The sequence below is a fragment of the Chionomys nivalis genome, chromosome 10 (genome assembly GCF_950005125.1).
Source record: "Chionomys nivalis chromosome 10, mChiNiv1.1, whole genome shotgun sequence".
NCBI classification, from domain to species: domain Eukaryota; kingdom Metazoa; phylum Chordata; class Mammalia; order Rodentia; family Cricetidae; genus Chionomys; species Chionomys nivalis.
In genome coordinates, this window is record NC_080095.1 from 50,196,224 (window position 1) to 50,216,612 (window position 20,389).

The following is a 20,389-nucleotide window of genomic DNA, read 5'->3' on the forward strand; positions in this document are numbered from 1 at the left end:
GCAGAAAGGGAGGTGGGGAGGATGTTTGAGGAATTGGGGGAGGGGAAAAACATGATCAAAATGCATGAAAAAATTGCAATAAAAAAAACACAGGTTGAAAAGCAATGGGAAGAGCAAGGCAGTAAGAAGTACCTCTCCATGGCCTCTGCATCAGCTTCTGCCTTCAGGTTCCTGCCCTGACTTCTCTCAGCAGTAGCATGTGACCCAAGAGTTATAAGAAGAAATAAGCCTGTTCAAGTTGTTTATGGTCATGGTGTGTAGGTGAGAGTTTCTGTTCTGCAAGCTGTTCCAAGTAACCACATAGAGGCTTAATATTATTTATAAATGCTCAGTCAATAGCTCATGCTTGTTACTAGCTAACTCTTACATTCTCAATTAACCCATATTTTTATCTATGCTTCACAGCGTGACTTGGTACCAATTCTAAGTATGGTATGTCCATCTGACTTCGTTCTGCATCTGCTCGCTACTCCTCTGATTCCGCCCTCCTTTTTCCCTTGGAATTCTCTGGTTTGCTCTCCTTTAACCTTATCCTGTCTAGCTATTGGCCAGTCAGCTTCTTTATTAAACCAATTTGAGTGACAAATCTTTACAGTATGCAAAAGGACTACTCCACAGCACATAGCAACGAAGACCCTAACTAAGACACTTATAAAAACACATGCACATATTTTATCATGACTGACATGTTTCAATGGTCTGTTATATTTTCCGTTTGTAATGATTTAAGGATTTTTTAACTAAAATTTTTAATCAGAGTCTGAAAGTTCTTTTTCAGTTCACGTCTGTGAAACTGCCTCATCTTGGGGACTGTGCAGTCCTTATACTGCTGAGGGTAACTGCTCTGTCAGAAGGAGAATGGTATTCACTGGGATACCATGAATTTCACACTACTAAGTTCATCAAGATCAGGCTTACTTCTATATTTTTCTACTAAAATAAAAGATGCAATGTTTCTTTCTTGCTCAGAATCAATATTCCCACAGACATTCTTGTGGAAAAGCAGTGCAGGCTAAACATGACAATAATAAATTTAAATGTAGTGATATTTTATTTGTATTTTAATAAATAAAGCTTGCCTGAAGAGCAAGGGGTAAAACAGCCACCCTGGTCAGCCTCACACACAAAGCAGTAGCCACACTAGTTTGCCACAATAGTGGCTCACACCTTTAATCCCAGCATTAGAGAAGAAGATAAGACGGGAGGAGACAGCTCTCAGGCAGCCTCATTCTGAGGATCCCTGGAGGCAGAATCATTATTTCGGACTGAAGTAAAGGTAAGAGCCAGTGGCTGACTGTTTTGCTTTTCTGACCTTCAGGTTGAACCCTAATATCTGTCTTTGGGTTTTTATTAGTCGTGCTACATGAAAACAGTAATTTTTTAATGAGAGGTTTAGGAAAGGGCTGGGGGTGTAGCTCAAGGTAGAGTGAGCTATAGTATACTGGGGTAGTTCCATCCCCAGTATCATAAAACAATGGAAAAACAAGAAACAAAACTAAATAGCACTAAGATGGCTGAGGCCCCATGTGCCATTCCTAGATCTGTAAGTAGCAATGACTTGTACAAGAGGTTTCATCCCCTGGGCTTTCATTCCTTCTTCTGTGAAATAGGAACCACATACCCAGCAAGCCTCTACCATTCTGTAAAGTTAGCAGTTTAACTGTGTTTCAAGAAACTTCCTTTAGCCCCATTCTTTGGGTTTGCTGTTGATAACTGAGACATAAAACTCATTTGGGTCAAACATATTTATGATACAGACAAATGAACTTACCAAAATGTCTGGCATTTGTCGAATATAGCAAAATCATAGTGGTTAGTCAAGAATTTAAGTGTTAGATCAAAGTGAACTGAACTCAGATTGGTCTCCATAAATAATATATGTTTAATCAAAAAGCTAAGCCCCTAAAACTAATTTAAAGTTTTTTCACAAAGTTTTTTTTTAGAAATTTTACACTACTTTCAAACTGTTGGCTGAGCATGCTGTTTCCTGAAGACGATGTTCACATCATTCCCAGAGCCTCAATGAGTCCCTGTTCCCACAGTCGACACAGACGGCTGAGGTTGGTCTGAACCTAAAAGACACCCCATGACCAACAATTATACAACAGGTTTTAACCTGGTTCCATTGACTTTGTAATGAGGGGAACACGAATCTTTTATCTAATGAAATTTTCATGCATAAGCGGAAACCCAGTCCATCACAAACTACTAACCCACCGACTATAGTTTTGCAAGGTCAAAGGACACAGTCCCACACTCTCATTCATCCCGGAGCCCCCTTGTGTCTGTGAATGAGGACATCAGCTGAAACTCTCAAGCTAAATCAATAATCACAACTGATTGTTGGTTTTCCTATGGCTTCCTTTCAGTTGTTTATTCAAGCTTTCAAGCCAAGCCGATGGTAGACTCAGTCATTACAAAAATGAGTATTGCTACACATTTTACCTCCTTCATTAGCGGTTATGAAGATTAGGTCTCCTGGCGTCCTTGATGACTGGGCTCTTAGGATAGTGACGCTAATAACATGACAATGTCAATGCTTTTGTGTCTGGCAAGCATTAATAATCAGATTCCCCTGAGATCCCATCAGAATCAGCAGCCTTAATGGGATCTTTGTGGTTACAAACAAAAGTAGGCTAGGCAGGGGGTACACAATGTCTCGAGGGTCTGCTCAGACAAGGTGGCCCCAAACAACATTTGGAAACACTGCGTTTACATTTCCCTAGGCACTGGCGGAGAATTCCACATGAGAACTGTAAAGCACTATTTTCTGAGTATAACACTGGAGCCTACTGCCTCTTAAGTGACTACATATATATGACCTACTTCATAGCAATATCTGTATATACATATACGAACAATCACTGCATCTATTCAGCTAAAACAAAATGCTAGTTATATTTCTGTTCTAATCCCACTATGCCAGTCTATTGTCTTTTTCCTCTCTTCCTCTTTCAAGTCTTGCAGTTTCTCACAAAAAGCCACCGAACATTGCTCGCTGAGGACACTAAACACCTCTATGACCTTCCATTCAGATGGTCCCACTCAGACTGAACTAGGACTCACCCCTCCTATATACATATATACATACACACACATATACATTGGCCATGTTCAACTTCCTTGGGAAAATTGTAAATTGAATTCTTTCTCTAAAATGTTCCTAAGACTAATAAGAGTTAGGAATTTAAATGTAAAGGCCAAGTATAGGAAAATAACATTTACAAGTATTGTGAAGGCTTCTGAACTAGAACAAAGAGGCACGAAGTGCAGCTAGCTGTCAGAAGCATTACTGTCTAAAGTAATGGAGAGACTAAGGAAGATCAAAGGCTAACTTAAAACAAGAGCTTCCTGCTGGTAAGATTCAGTCCAAAGAGCATAATCAATTTTTTTTTTCCAGCTGGCTAGATATTTTGTTTTCATTTGGGGAAAATAAATATGGAATAGTTCAATTCTGGTTAACTAATTATAGTCCTCTACGTTATTCATGTGTGTGTGTATGTGTGTGTTTACGGCTTTCTTTTATTATCAAAAGTATTAAGTAGCAACCGCAACAAAGAATGGCCTTTGTGAATGCAAACTGGGGAAATGAAGAACTTTGTAATGAAGAGTCCAGGGAAGGGCGGGCAAGAGGGCTCAACAGGTAAGATGCTAAGCCTGAAGCCCTCAGTTCAATCTGTAACATGATGCAGGCCAGGTCTGCTTGTTTGGGTTTCTGTCCCGCCCTGTACCCCACAACTGTTTAGCCCCAAAGAAAATCACACATAGGTCTCCATAAATTATAAGCTGATTGGCCCATTAGCTCTAGCCTCTCACTGGCTGACTCTCACATCTTGATTAACCCATTTTTCTGATCCATGTTAGCCATGTGGCTCAGTACCTTTTCCAGTAGGGCAGATCACATCCTACTGCTTCTATGGTCTGGGCAGGAGAGTGGGAGGAATCAGCTTTCTCCTTCCCAGAATTCTCCTGTTCTCATTATATCATTTCTACTTCCTGTCTGGTTTTCCCGCCTATATTTCCTGCCTAGCCAATCAGCGTTTATTTATATTTATAACATGATTGACAGAATACAGACAATTCTCCCGCACCACAATCCCTAGGACCTACATGTTGGAAGGAGAGAACCAACGTCCACAAGTTCAATCATTCTACATACATAAACTACACACATGTACACACATACGCATGCACGTGCACGCACACACCATGGCATATAGGCATACACACAAATAAATGTAATAAAAAAACAAAAACATATGATGACTAATTTTTTTTTTAAAGTCAGGGCAAAGCCCTAAGATCCCACCAGAACTTCTATGAGGTGGTTTGCAAGGTTGGGATTTGGATTTTGCTTTGTGGTGATTTTGCAAAACAAGCTCAGGGTCAGTGAGATTCTGTGGGTGAAAGTTCTTCCTGACAAGTCTGGAAACATAAGCTCAGTTCCCAGATGCATGGCTGAAGAAGAGAGAATGAACTCTCACAAGCTGTCATCTAACCAACACATGCACACCATAACACTCACAAGCCTACACGTGTACCATTACAAATGTGTGCATGCACATATAAATATAATAACAAAATTTAAACATTCAAAGTGCTCATATTTTAAAAGTAGGCTCCTCCCACCATTCTCCCATCAAATGCCCTTCACTTTTATGGACTAACAATATGAATTAAGGTTCTGTCAAGACTTTGTGAGGGAGAAACTAGCACAAGCAGGTTTTAAGCAAATAAGAATATCCCCTGCCACTTACATTAATTGCTTCTAAGTGTTAAGAACTGTTTAGAGGATCCTGAGAGGAGAAATTGGGGAAAAGTTAAGATTGAAAATGCTTTTGGAATTCTTAAATGCATATACTTCAAACAATATCTGTCATCTTGTCACCAAACTTCAATAACCAGGCCTGGAATCCCAGGATCTCCATCATAATGAGAGCTTTTATAAAGAAGGCCTCTGCTCCTTGCTCATGTTTTAGAAGAACATAAATATTTTAATAAGTGACTATAGACCAGCTCTTTCATTTATTTTATCCTGCCATGCTAAGTAAGCAATGAGAATTTCTAAACCAGCAACTTCAATAATCCTTTGAAAACTGACTGCTCAAACAGCTAGTGAAGTGCGTGGATTCCCAGACACCCACCTCTACGCTGGAGCAGTGATTTGTGCTACTAACTCTGTTCTATTCAAACAATAACTCCTTTTCCTTGCCGCCTACCCATAAATGATTTTTTTTTAAAGATTGAAAGCATATGTCTCTCTAAAATACACATGAGCACTACTGTCTGGCTGACAAAAGCACAAAGATCCAAAATCCTGTGATAAGTGTTAACTAACACTGCCTCGCAGTCTCCGCTAGACTGCCTGTAACCTGGAGAGCTCTCTCTGGAAACGCCAAGGAGGAAACCCTGGTTCAACTCTTTAACATATGCAAGAGAAGCTTCTATAATGACTTTGCTCTCCTATGATTAAAAGTACTACGTGTGAGCAGAGAAAAATGTAGAGCACAGTAAAAGGAATAGTATCTGCATCTTGACTACTACACCAGAAAGCTCTCGAAACTATTCAGAAAGTAGATGAAATCCCTTCACTAGCTCCAGCAAAAAGATGTGTGATGGAGGGTTCCCCCAGACTCCTGCCCACCCGGCTCACCCTGTGGAGGCCTACGGCAAGACTTGTATCAGCTAAGTCACAGACACTACTGGAAGAGTCCGTGCAGACAACCGAGGCTTATGAAGAGCTGTCTAGAACTCTCCATAGTGAAACTGCATGCCATGACCATTTTCAAAACAGAAAAGGCTCCGGCGTTTCTGCTAAAAATAAGATGGAATTTTGTATGTCAGACACACGCACCCATATGTTATACAGTTTTCAGTAACATGAAACATCACAGAGGAAATCTGCAGCGTTTGAAACCATGGTGTGTGTTTTAGGAAGCTCTCACACTTAGGTGCTAAACATTTCCAGCAGTAATCCATACTCACAGAGTGCCTCAGGCTCGCTTTTATTAATAGCCTGCATCCCAGACGAAGCTCAAATGCCACAAGAAGAATCTGTTTCTAAGGTAACTTGTCTTGCATGCTTATGTAAATAATCAGGAAGCAGAGCTGCACAACTGTAAGTGTGCCCAGATCTGTCAAGGGTTTCACCATGCCTCCCAGCCTTCCAACTGGACGCCTTTGTCTCCACATTCAGCCGACTGGATAACAAGTTCATGGACCGGATGAAATCCCTGCTCTCTAAGTTGCAAGAAGGGAGACAGTTGTTTAGCTGAGTCGAATAGTGGAGTTTAAGGAGCATCACCTCTTGAGAAAAGACAAAGAAGGAACTTGAGACAAGAGGGTATAATTCAGAAATGAATCATCTTTGTTACTAAGTGTTAACAATAGATGATGGGCACATGGGTTTATTATGCCCTTTTCTCCCTACTTTCTTGTATGATTGAACATTTTCCTAATCAAGGTTTTTAATGGCAACCTTTCCCCAACCTCTCTACCACAGTTCACTGAAGGAAGTAAGAACAGAAACACAGATAGAAGAGAAGTTCCTGTCAAAGTTAATTGTATACGTCAAGTTAACTGGGCCACTGTGCTAAAATGTTGGCCAAGGATCATTCTGGATGTTTCTGAAGGGTGCTCTCTGTGTGAGACTGACATTTAAAGTGCTGAACTTTGCGCAAAGCAGATTTTCCACTACAGTGGGTAAGCCATATCTGAACTCCTCAAGCATTCAACGAAGCAAAGACTTGGAAAAAGGGGAATGCTGCCAGGAGACACACTTCTGACAGGACCGCAATACTGAGTCTTTGCCCAGTCTCCAGTCGACCAACCCCCTGCAGACCTGGAACGTGCCAGGTTCCTTAGCCACACAATTCACTAAAACCCATCAAACTTCTGCTCCTCCTTTTTTCCCAACACTCTCTTCTACACACACACACAAAATGGCCCACTCAAACTTTTCTGTTATTCTATCCAGCAATAAAAAGTGTATTTACAATCCCATTTAACGCGAATCTCCCTGTCTCAATTAGTCTTAATTTTATGTGCTTATACCACTTATAATAACCTATAATTACATCAATTATTTGCCTCTTTAGTTTTAGCTTTAGTTTTACCTGTGTTCACTAAAAGAATGAAATTTTCCAGAGATTAATGACTACTCGTCTGTATCACTTCACTTCCAGCCCCTAGCACAGCACGGAGCAGGACACAGAGTCCCAATAACTATTAATGCCTACAGAAATAAGTATTCTCAAAGCAGCAACTCCCAATGGGCTGCTTTGGCATGTCCACCCACCAAACAAGCAGGGCTTGATTACTCAACTATGATGGACCCACTTGAGTTATTACGAAGTTTAGGTCATTTTCTGGAGTACAAGACCAAAATCAATTCACAACAATTTGTGTCTCAATCAGAGCTACCCAAAAAGTCTCCAGTCATTACATGTAGGAAATACAGGTTCTCCCCATTCTCCAGTGCTCCAGCCCCTGTACTTGGTTGAGCCATATGAAATTTCCAGCCCAGTGAAAAAGCATTTCCTAGTCACATGCGCAGATCCTGCACACCATGGCACTAAAATCAGGAAGGAGAATGCTGGGCGGCTCAGGTTGCCAACAAATCAGGTCTTATTTTACGTATGTCCACTGGGGAGAGTGACCCAGGAACTATGAAGGGGGTGAGTCGTGCCTCAGAACAAAGAAATAAAAGTGTTTAGGGAAGGAGATGTAGACTTTCTAAAGGTTATCCAACCTATACATTTTTTTTTAAAAAATTAGTGTAATCCTAAATTTTGTGGCTTTTGTTAAAGTACCTCAGTGACATGCAGAGTTTTTAGATCATCTTCTTAGAAGAATATTGGGCCTCTGGGGATTATAAAACATTTTAGTTATGTAGAATTTATCTGAGTAGGATATCCCAAAGAAACCTGGAAATGTAGATGCTGGTGCTCAAAATACAACAGCAAGAAAGCACTCCAGTGAGCTGAATATGAATTACACTGCTCTTATATTACCCATAAAGATTGCTCCCTCGCTATATGTAACTCATCGGCTGTACTAAACCTGAAATGTGAGGAAGTGGGTGACAGTGAAATGGGCACATGCCTGCAGGTCCCTCTTCATCTCAAGGGACATGAAGAAAAGGCAGAGCCATGAATACAAGTTGGTCACTATACTATAGAGCTACATTCTCTCTTTTTTTTCCTTTGGTTCCTTGCTTTTTTAAGTTTTTTTAAGTTTTTTTGTTTTGTTTTGGTGTCTTTTTGTTTTTTCAGATAGAACCTGGCAATAAATCCTAGGCTTGCCTCAAACTCATACCCTTCATGCCTCAGTCTCAAAGGTGCTAGAATTGTAGGCATACTCTATACTATACTACACCCCATACCTATGTGTTTCCATTCTCATGCATGTCTCATATCTTGATTCACATCATTCCAAAAAATTTTTCTTTGGCTTCTTTTATTTTGGCATAAAAGAAAGACAGTGTTGTTAAAATAAGTACTATAATACTAGTAAATACAGAGCTCAGACAGCCATACTTTTATGTTTTGGACAAGTTTACTGAAATCTTGTAAGTCTCAGAATGGCATATATATATATATATATATATATATATATATATATATATATGTCTATTGTGGTTGAATGAAAATGGCCGTATAGGCTCATAGGAACTGGCACTATCAGGAGATGTGGTCTTGTTGGAACAGGTGTGGCATTGTTGGAGAAGTATGTCACTGGGCATGGGCATTGAGGTCTTAGATGCTCAATCCAGGCAGGCCCAGTGAGTCTTATTCTCTCTCTCTGCTGCCTGTGGATCTGGACGTAGGATTCTCAGCCCCTTCTCCAGCACCTGCATGCCACCAGGATTTCTATCATGACCATAATGGACTAAATCTATGAACTGTAAGCCACCCCCAATTAAATGTTTTCCTTTAAAAAAGTTGATGTGGTCATGGTGTCTCTTCATAGTAACAGAAATCCTAAGAAGTTGGTACGAGAAACTGGGACGAGTTGCTGCAACAGATCTGACTATGCTCTTGTTTCAAAGAACATGGGCTTGGGGATTTTGATCAGAAAAACAACTGAATGCTTTAAATGATGCCTAATGGGCCATACCAGTAGGCTTAAGGACAACAGTGGTGCTAAGTATGATTTGATGAACTGTGGGGGCCTGGCTCAAGAGGTTTCAGAGGAGAAAAATGTTAGTATGTGGCCTAGAGACTATTCTTGTGATATTTTGGTAAAGAATGTGGCTGCTTTCTACCCTTGTCCAAAAAATCTGTCTGGGACTAAACTGAAGAGTTTGAATTGTGTTTGTAGAAACTTCAAAACAGCCTAGTATGGACTGTGTCATGTGGTTATTAGTGGTCATACTAACACAGATATATTAAAAAAAGGAGCAGTTTGAAGAAGGAAGTTACAAAATGTGTAATTTCAAGAGAAAAGGGAGCACCAGGAAGTGGAATGGAGCTAAGATCTGTGTTCAAGGAGATAAACAGATTAAAGAGAATTCTGATGTTAAATGGAATAAAGGGAGTGGGGACCTCAGGGCAAGATCCCATCCAGCTAAGACTCCAACTTGTGAAAAGGAATTAAAGACAAACTTAGAGCTAGGTGTGGTAGTATACACCTTTAATCCTAGCACTCTGAATGCAGAGGCAGGCAGATCTCTGAGTTTGGGGCCAGCCTGGTCTACAGATCAAGTTTCAGGACAGCCAAGCTCAGGCAGTTAAGGAAACCATCAAACACAGAAAGCTGGTGAAGATGTAACTGAATGAGAGGATCATGCTCCAGCCCCAGCAAGCAGCAGAACTTGGCAGCTTTAGCCATGCGGTTCTGACTTAAAGAAAGGGGTTGTGAAATTTGCCTCCATGACTAAGGAGAGCTGCTAAGCAGGCATGTGTCAGGAGTGTCCCTGAATGGAGGCCTAGAGAGGCCATTCTGTGAAGCTGTGACAGTGAAGCCTGGATTGTCCTGGAGACCTCAAAATGTTGAAGGTGCCAGGGACCTGGGACACCTGCTGAAAAGAGCTGCTAACAGGGAGTGGAACCAGCCCAAGAGAGAGAAGTGTGTTGCAGTCAGCAAAACTGAAAGAAGTTGGAGATCTGAAGAATGTTTTGACACCCAATATGGAGATACAGAGTTTGGAGTTTACCTGGCTGGTTTTTGGTCTTGCTTTGGCCCAGTATTTCCTCACTATGCTCCCTTTCTCTGAATTTTGGAATAGTACTGTATATCCTGTGCCATTGTATATTGGAAGTGTGTGATCTAAATTTTCATTTAGATTTTACAAGGGATTACAGTTAAGAGATTGCATAAGTCTCTGAAGAAACTTTGAACTTTGAACTTTTAAACAAGTTTGAAACCATTATTGACTAAGGGGACTTTTGAAGTTGGACTAAATGCATTTTGTATTATGATATAGCTATAAGTCTATGGGGGCCAGCAAATGGAATGTGGTGGTTTGAATGGCCTCATAGACTCATAGGTATTGGCACTACTGGGAGGTGTGGCCTTGTTGGAATAGGTTTAACATTGTTAGAGGAAGTGTGCCACTGGAGGTGGGCTTTGAGGTCTCAGATGCTCAAATCAGGTTCAGCAGGGCATTATCTTCCTGCTTCTTGCCAGTCAGGATGTAGAACTCTTAGTTCCTTCTCCAGCACCATGTGTGCCTGCAGGCTGTCATGCTTCCCACCATGAGAATAATGAAGTAAAACTCTCAACTGTAAGCTACCCCCAATGAAATGTTTATATTCATAAGAGTTGTCTAGTCATGATGTCTCTTCACAGCAGAAACCTTAACTAAAATATCTATAATATCATAGTCTTGAATACTTACAAATACTCATTATTTAAATCCATGAACCCAGTTTTTGTGCAAGGAGTCATGGTACGGAGGTAAGCAAACATGTGAAGAACATACCTCCCTCGCTGTCCAAGGTTGAACAGAAACAGTAAGGCTGAAAGCCCCGCCCCCAAACACTGGTGGGTGGAAGCAGACACAGGGAGGGTGTTCATCTTCACTCCTTTCGTCAGGGTACCCCACCTCGCCCTCACCTCTAAGTCCCTGGAATCCTTTTTAAAGATACACATTTCCCTGCTGGTGTCACTTCCTATTCGTAATCAATTTGCTGTAGCCATTGGGTAATAACTTTTGTAAAAAGCTGCTGAGGATTGAATTCCAGCAAAGCTCAATTTGACCCGGAGTTGTCGTCTCTGATACCTCATCATCACCCAAATCATAAACACTTAACAGGCTATGGTCCTATGTCTTTGTCAAACATTCCTAACTGCTTGGGAAGTGTGAGGAGTAGTTACCAGAGGACTGTAAAAAGAGAATCATGTGTCCCATACTTAATCAACTCTAACTTCAGAGCTTGACAAACATTCCCAGGTGATGTCATCCTCTTCCTATAGCCTGAATGGTAGTCCTCCAAAAGGTATGGCCACATCCATAGCCCTGGAACCTGAGCATTGTTGCTTTATCTGAAATAAAATGGTGTGGCTATCTGATGGTATAAGTAACGATCTGAGATGAGACAAGCTTCCTGGATTACCATAGTGAGGACTAAATACAAGGACAAGTGACAAACTAGAGACAGAAATACAGGAGAAAGAGGTGATATGAAGTTGGAAGCAGAGACCAGAGTGATTCAAGTACAAGCAAATGGATGCTAAGATCAATGGCAGCCACCAGACAAGGAGAGGGGCAAGGAGCAGATTTCCCTGAAACCCCTAGGAGGAGTGTGGCCTTGTGAGCATCCTAACTTCAAGTCAGGATCAGATCCAGAATTGCATTACACCAGAAAGAACTTCCACTAAGACAACGAGTGTGTAGCAATCTGCGATAGCAGCTGCATAAAAGGAATGCACCCCCAAACTCACCTGTCCAATTTCTATCACACCCATCTTCATGGAAAAGCATGATGGAGGGGGTTGAATTAGGTAGGTGACAAAGTAGAAAAAACAGAAATTAAGAATAACCTAGGGTAACAGTTCTGAACCTGGGGGTTGAATATCAGATATCTGCACTACGATTCATAACAGTAGCAAAATTACAGTTATGAAGCAGCAATGAAATAATTTTATGGTTGGGGATCACCACAACATGAGGAACAAACTATATTAAAGGGTCACAACATTAGGAAGGTTGAGTACTGGCCTAGGAGAAACATTTATCTTAGTAAGTCACAGCTTCTTTGCTGGTAAAAATCAATGATAAATAGATTTATTTATCAAGCTACATCATGGGAAATATCTACTTGAACATATTACAACCTAAATGCATAGATGTGCATTGCAGAGGTACATAGGGGTGCTCTACTAGACCAGTAAATAATCACAAAGTTGCAGATGAGGTTGAGGAGGTGGAAGTGGGCTCAGAAGGGACTATTCAGAGTCTTTTAGAAACTGCAAAGAGTTGTTTTGTTTTTTCGAGACAAGGTTTCTATGTAGCTTTGGAGCTTGTCCTGGAACTAGCTTTTGTAGACCAGGCTGGTCTCGAACTCACAGATATCTGCCTGCCTCCCGACTGCTGGGATTAAAGGTGTGTGCCACCACCACTAGGCTGAGAGAAAACCTTTCAACAACTTCATTTCAGAGTACCAGCTGCCATAGCCTGTCCACTGAGTACCAGCTATGTGTCTGCTTGCTTAAATATAAAAACTTTCTCCTTTCATTCTTATGTAGGGGAACCCACCCCACCCCACCCAGTATCCTTCTTTCTCTGGAGGCCCCTTTCCACGTTGTGCATTGAGAAACTAAACTCTCAACTTGTTCGCTCAATGTGATTGAATCCGTTTCATTCTGGATAAAGAATCTGGTCTTGAGGGTTCTACCCTCACTGCCAGTGATCATTGAAAGCAGACAACACTGCAGTGTAGATCAAAGCTGATTTACCAAAATGCATTGCTCCTGCTAGCTACTGCAAAGGAGAGTAATCAACCTCTGTCCTAACAGCTGTGCCTGGGAAGTACCCACATGCCTCTTGGTGATCAGTCAGACTGCAGGGACAGCACAACCAACAAGGAAAGTGCAGAGCCCTTAAGGAACTGCAAGGCGATGGGGCTGGGACTGTAGATCGGTTGAGTGAGGATCAGAAGTGTAAGGTCATTCTTGGGAGCCCAGCGGGATGACTCACATCAGAGAAAGGTGCTTGTTGACAAGGCTGATGATCCAAGTTGGAGCCACAAAACTCACACGTCAAAAGGCTAGAACCATCCTACAAGTTGCTCTCTGATCTGTTGGTAATCATGGGCACATGCAACAAAATTCTGGGGTATTCATAAGAACACACAAAAAATGATTAATAATAAAAAATTAAAGATAATTCTCAGTTATACCACAGGTCTAAAGTCAGTATGGGCTACATGAAACCCTGTCTCAAAAGACAATGCTTCAGAAGAAACAAAATAATATCCATTTATTTGATTTATATTCTCTCTCTCTTTCTCTCTCTCTCTCTCTCTCTCTCTCTCTCTCTCTCTCTCTCTCTCTCTCTCTCTCTCTCTCCCTCTCTCCTCTCATTGTAGGATTATATTTTCAATCAATTTCTCATCTCCAAGTTGAAGAATGCCTTCTTTGTTCCAAGTGATAGTTCCCCAAAATAATCACTCCCAGGGATTCACACAGCACCTTAAATAAAGCAAGCAAATAAGACGTGTGGAATACTGGGTCTGGCCACAGCAATAGCAAGTGCTAAATAAATGTCAGCTGCCAGCTGTCACTGCTCCTGCCTGTGTTACTAGGAAGATACTGTCTCACCGCGTCTTCTCCTTTCTAATCCCAGGCACTGTGATACGAGTAGACCTCTGACTATGGAAAAACACATAGCCTAGAGGAAGATGCAGTGTTTGTCGGGCAAATTGTTTTGCACAGCAGATGCAGAAAACAAACCACTGCTCCTTCATCTCTGACAGCACCAGATGAGTTAAGAGACTTCTCTAATGTTTCAACCCCTTGCATGGATTAGAATGGTTAAATAGTTGTGGGTGCTAAAGCCATCTTTTTAGTCTTTAAATTTTTCGGTTTCATACAGTACCATCTATGAGTAGCATGGCCTAGATGATGTTTAATCTTTCTTATTAGGTCTCTTCCATTCACAGAGCCCCAGAAGTTGCTATGGCAACCCTATGAGCCAAATAGGATCACAGAAAGAGAGCTACGAGAAACTAGTCCAGACTTATCAATTTGCAAATGAGGACTTAAGGCCCAGAGAGGTGAAGTGGGTTTCCCAAAATACTGTGTGACCAATTAGCAGCAAAGCAAGTTCCAAGGGTCTGCCCCGGGCTTTTCTCCACCACACAGGGCTGCCTTCCTTAATGCTTGTCAAAATATGTAAGAAACATCCTGACTCCATGGAGAGATTAGTGCATTCGAGATGACAATTAAAGAAAATATCAAAGGTTAGGTAAAAACTTGAAGAAAAGTGTTTTCTATGGCTTCTGATCCATGACAATGAACCCTTTCAGAGAAGCGATGTCAAAGGAAGGTGTTGGCTTCTCAGGGTCATCTGAAGAAGCTCCTGATTCGGCTCTTTCCAAAGCTACTCCTGGTGATTCTGCCCTGAGTCTGAGGCTAGAACTCTTCACTACTGTGTGCCTTCTCATTAGCGTTCCAATGTGGTCTTAAAATCTTGATGCTTTCCTGGAATTCCCTTTGTAGACCAGGCTGGCCTCGAACTCACAGAGATCCACCTGCCTCTGCCTCCCGAGTGCTGGGATTAAAGGCGTGCGCCACCAACGCCCGGCTGCAGGTATAATTTAGAATTGTCCCTAAAACACTCAAATTAAGCAAGTAAAACAAGAGGAAAAGGGTGTGTTTCAAACAGCTCCAACCTTAGTCCTAGCTGTTATTGTTTGCAAAGGCAAACACCTCGCCAGCCTCAACCTCCCAGCTTAAGTAAAGAATGTAATGTATTGGCATATGGCATGGGCGTCAGAAGGCTTCCTTGTTTGCTCAACAACTATAGTTAAAGTTCCACAAGGACCTTCATGGTAGATGCTATACCAGAACCTTTACAAAATAAATCATTTATTCTAAGACAACCTTGCTGGGATCCAATAATCCCAACATGCAGATAAGAGAGACGGGAGGTCAGAATGGTTCCCTCATCCACCAAACTCACATCAGAGTGGCAGTCAGAGCCAAGGGAGAAGAATCATTCTGAAGTCCACTTCTATCAGACTATGGCAGAGCAATACCTGCTTTTCTCCCTTAACCTACACCCAGCTGGGATAGTAGTGGCTAAAGGATCCACAAGTCCCCGATTGTATACAACAAACTCCATAAACTAATCTGTTCTATGTTCTAAAGATGAGTCAGATGCTTCGAGTGGAGTTAAAAAGGGCAAGACACCAGCAGCAGCATGGATCATCTGCCAGCTGTTACGCCCTTGCTTGTGATGGACTCCACAGTGACTCTAAAACATGCTCTCACCCTTTTTGATGCTCTGTCCCTCCAAGAGTGAAGCCTCATTCCCAGTCCCCTGGGCATAGACTAGAGTCAGCGAAAAACAGAAAGGGACAGAAGAGACAATGTGTGACTTTGTAGATGCGGTTGTAAAAGGGAACTGTGGCTCCTCCTTACTCCCTGTGGGTCTTGAGCTCAGAAACCAGTTGCTATGCTGTGAAAATTTGAGGAGCCCTGGAGGCATTCACACAACTGCAGCTGAGCCTCCAGCTGCTCTGCAAGTGTTTTTGCCCACTGATTTACTTACCTGCAGCCTCTTAAGAGACCCTGATCTGTAACACCCAACTAAGCCACTCCTATGTTTCCAAAACTACAAAAAAGGTTAGATAATATGTATGCTATTAAGTTTTGAGTGGTCTGTCATGACACAATAGATAATTTGCCTGCTTAAACGTCTAAAGTATGTCCCTACTACCAATAAAGCTGAAGGAACTGTGGCTACAGAAGCTGCCCTATCAATGAGCCAAATGTTCTGTTTGGTCCACAGCTCCCCTGGAACTGGAGGGTATGTTCTCACAGCCTTAGACCTACCCCAAACTGCTCCTTGACCAGTTCCAACACATAACCTGAGGGGCATGTGAGAGGAGGGTGAGAATCTGGCTACCAAGAGCCAGAGTGTTTCCATGTCTAATCTCCCTGGGTGGCAACCCGGACCCTGTGATGGTGTCCTCCAAGTCTAAATTCTATTTATACTTAAGCAACTGAAAAACTATGTCCTTCAAGAGAACGAAGTTATTTCTTCGGGTGACTCCCCCTCATCAAATAGAGTTAGTTATGGAAACTTTCTCTCTGGAAAGGGGACTACTGTGTTCCAAGATGGGAATGCCCTTGGACACTGAATATCTCAAAAAAACAGCTAATGCAGCAACAAGTCAGGATTGTTCCATCATGAAGGCAAAACACTTTCAAATTTCTGCCCATCAACATACCCTTTTATTCCTTCAGGATTACTGTGGTGGGGGTGGGGGTTCTTCAAGCTAAGGATCTAAAGAGCAGAGCGAAATGAGGTCCTCCCCATCAGCTCTAAGGACACCGGGAGGAGCTGGCGTCCTTTGGTGGTGTCGTTTATCATATCCACCACAGCTATGGCAGGCCAGTTCAGCTGTGAATTCTTATGGGGCCACCTTGGAAAGAGAGCCGCTTTTTTAGCTCTTCAAATGGCAGCGTCAGGTTGCCAGGCCCAGGAGCTCAGGAGAACATAAAACATGGTGCTTACCCAGTCCTGGGTGGCCCCCAGTCTTGTCTCTCAAAGACTGCTTTCTCTTGCCTCTCTGTTCCAGGTGTGGGTGGCCTCTTGTGGTCTCAAAGCACAGCTTCTTGTTGATGAAGAGCACGAGGACAGCCAGTAGGACAACAAAGACCCCTACCGCAGACAGGAAGCCGAGGGCTTCAGGAGTGACTGGCAAGAAAACACAGTGGAGAGAAGAAAATGTCACCACTATTACAACAACCCAGCTTCTGCTCCTCACAACTGAACAGACTCGGTACTTAAGTTCGTCAGGATGTCAAACACTCTGCAGCCTGTCTCTTGGTAACATCCCCAAAAGGTGCTAAAGGGAAAGGGAGGGGCTGTGACTGGGTTCACCTCACTAGGCAGATTTCTCACAGGACAGACACCATGTCTTTGCATGTGGGGTTTCTTCAATATGAAACACCACTTTTCGTAACAGGGCCCCCAGACCTTAGCACAACTGACTCCATGATGGAAGTACCATTCAGGCAGTAAAACCCAGCAGCCGGGCCCACCTTTGAGGAATTTTCTTGATTGGGTCACAAGAGATGAGAAGACCCACCCTAAATCGGGGCCTCAGGTTCTGGTGGCAGCCCACACAAAAGGACATGGAAGAAGGAAGTTTTTGCCTTTTGCCTATTTGCCCTCATTCTCTTTAGAAGGTTCCTCTATCTTGTTCCTGGAGCATTCCTTCTCTGGTGTTAAAACCTACTCTCCTATAAGTTGGTATTACATGTAAAGCAAAGGATAGCCAGGGTACAGTTCACAGCCCCAGAGAAGACCCTAAGAGGGACATAAAGATTTCTCTGGGAAGCAGAAATAGAGGAGATCTCCGGGGTAAACAGGAGGAGGAGAGTAGGGGGAGGGGATCGATTCACAACCATCTGTAGTTGGATACAAAGCCTTCTTCTGACCTCCAACTGACGCCTGCGCTTTAAAAGACAACCCTTTACAGATACACATTTCTTATCCACGCTAAAAATTTCTCGCTGCAGTGAGAGAACCCCACTACCAAAGGCGGTCCACTGTACATCTTTAGCGATGCCCTCAGCGCCTCGCAACCGATGGTACGGCCATTTCTGGTCCGACCGCAGTTACCAGGTGTCTTGCACCAGCTGTAGCCCATCGGTATCAAGCAGCACTCTGCCCAAATCCTAAAAGACCGTAGTTCTGATCGTCCATCCGGACTAGAAGTGTCTCGGGCATCGGCAGGGACGGAAGTCAACTCCAGCGCCACACCTGCCTTATGGGACCGCCCAACACTGATCACTCCAGATTTCTCCGAACGATGGCGCGTCTGTTTTACAGAACAGGTACTGACAAGGTTGTCCTCCTAAGTTGAACCATTGCTATCTTCGGTAAACTGCTGCCGCAGCCCGCGGTTCAGTGAGGGTTCTTGTGTTCCTACTCGCATTCCCCAGACAAAAGTGCGAGTCAGAGTCGCTCGCTTTCCTGGTAAACTTTGAGGTTGTTTTTCTGTTCAATTTTGCATTTTATGTTTAAGGAGGGATTTTTTAAATTTACATTTATTAACATCTTTACTTAGTGTGTGTTGCAGACGCGCAATTAGAGGCATATTTGCCGAGGGAGGGGTGAAGGGGGAAGTCAAAGGACAACTATGTGAATCACTTCTCTCCTCCCACCATATGTGTCCTGGGATCATCCGGGAGACAGCAAGCTCCTTTACTAGATAAAATGTATTTTGAGGATACTTGCTCTCTATATGTACCCCTTCTTTTTTCTTCCTGTCCCCTTTTTTTTTTGTTTGTTTGTTTGTTTTATTTGCCATCACCACACATGAAAGTTCCTGCAGGATGGCTCTGATGCTGTGGGAATTGTGCCTCTTTGCCGGCACTGCCAGGGCTCTTGGGTCCACCACTCCATTTGAACTGTTCACATCACTCATACTGACTTTTATTACAAACGTGCCAGACGAGGTGCTTCTGGGAATTTAGGTCCATAGGTGAATCACAGAAGAGATCATTGGGATTTAGGAGCAAGTCTCTACCATCATCTGCAGACAACTATTCTCCATTTTGAAGGACAGCTTCTGACCTGCTATTGGGCCTAAGTAAAAACAAACATTTGACAATGGGCCAGTCAAGTTGCCGTGCGACCTGAATTGCCTATCATGAGCTGGCTGTTCCTGGACTCACCCAGTCATAAAGACAAGCATAGCAGCTGGCTATTATCCTATGGAAGTGGTATATATGTGATCAGGCTTGAGCGGGTCTTGAAGACCCAAGCAATGAAGAAGTTGCCCAAGTGCCTCTGGTTTCCACTCCTGCTACAATGCTGTCTGCTGCCAAGCATGCACCTAAAGTCTCATGGGGTGTGCCCTGTGATCTATTGACTGAGAAGAGCAGACTAGGGCTGGCTTTACTGATGGTTCTACACGTTATGCAGGGTACCACCCAGCAGTGGACAGCTGCAGCATTACAACCCCTTTCAAGGAAAACCCTGAAAGATACTGGCAAAGGGAAATCTTCACAGTGGGCAGAATTCCAGGCAGCACACGTGGTCATATAGTTTGCTTGTAAGGAGAGATGGCCAGATGTGTAGTTGTTCACTGATTCATGGGCTGTAGCCAATGAACTGACTGAATGGTCAGGGACTCGGAAAGAATATAATTGGAAAATTGATGAGAAAAGCATCTGGGGAAGATGTGGATAGGTCTTGCAAATGGGCAAAGGATGTGAAGATGCTTGTGTCCCGTGTAAATGCTCATCATCAGGTGACTTTGGCAGAGGAGGGGTTCAGTAATCAAGTAGATAGCATGACCCATTCTATAGCCAGTCAGCTTCGCTCCCCAGCCATTCCTGTCATTGCCCAATGAACAAAATGGCCAGGTGGCAAAGATGGGGGTTATGCATGGGTTCAGTATCACTGACTTGCACTCACCATGGTTGATCTTAGCTGTGCTAAGCATAAGATCTGCCAATAGTCGAGACCAACACTGAGCCCCAGCTAGGACACCATCCTCCAGGGTGACTAGCTGATGACAGGCTGAGTACATTGAGCAACATACTCCATGGAAAAGACAACTCTTTTTCCTTACTGGAGTGGATACTTGATCCAGTTATGGATTTACCTTTCCTGCATGTAATACTTCTGTCAAAACCACCGTCCATGGACTTAAACAGTGTGCTTTATCCACCGACATGGTATTCCACACAGTATTGCTTCTGACAAAGAAACTCACTTCTCAGCAAAAGAAGTGTGACAGAACCATGATCATGGAATCCACTGGTCTCACCATGTTCCCCACTGTCCTGGAGCAGGTGGCCTGACTGAAAGATGGAATGGCCTTTTGAGGTCACAATTACAGTGCCAATTGGGTGACAGCAGCGTGGAGGGCTGTGGCAGGATTCTCCAGAAGGCAATATACACTTTGAATCAATGTCCAATATATAGTACTATTCCCTCGTAGTCAGGATCCATGGGTCTAGGAATCAAGGATTGGAAAAGGGAAAGTTCCATTCACTATCATCCCTCCCAAATGATCCATTAAGAAAGTTTTTTGCTTCCTGTTTGCACAACCCTAAATTCTGCTGGCCTAAAATTTTTGGTTCCAGGGTAGAGAGTGCTCCTGCCAGGATCCACAATGAACATTCCATTGAACTGGAAGCTCAGATTTCCCCCGGTCACTTTGGACTTCTAATGCCCTTAAATCAACAGGCTAAGAAA

The 20,389-nt window shown here is 42.9% G+C and overlaps 1 protein-coding gene across 3 annotated transcripts in view; it reads right to left on the reverse strand.

Moving 5' to 3' along the window:
• The window catches only part of Syt16 (synaptotagmin 16), a 246,924-nt gene that overhangs the window by 107,849 nt on the left and 118,686 nt on the right, over positions 1-20,389 (reverse strand). For 2 of the 3 annotated variants that reach the window (XM_057782915.1, XM_057782916.1), the window contains one exon: positions 16,688-16,870. In XM_057782915.1, coding sequence (XP_057638898.1) covers positions 16,688-16,870 — 183 coding nt within the window. Of the gene's footprint in view, positions 1-16,687; positions 16,871-20,389 lie in introns of those variants that run through there. The other variant, XM_057782914.1, reaches the window with a different exon arrangement.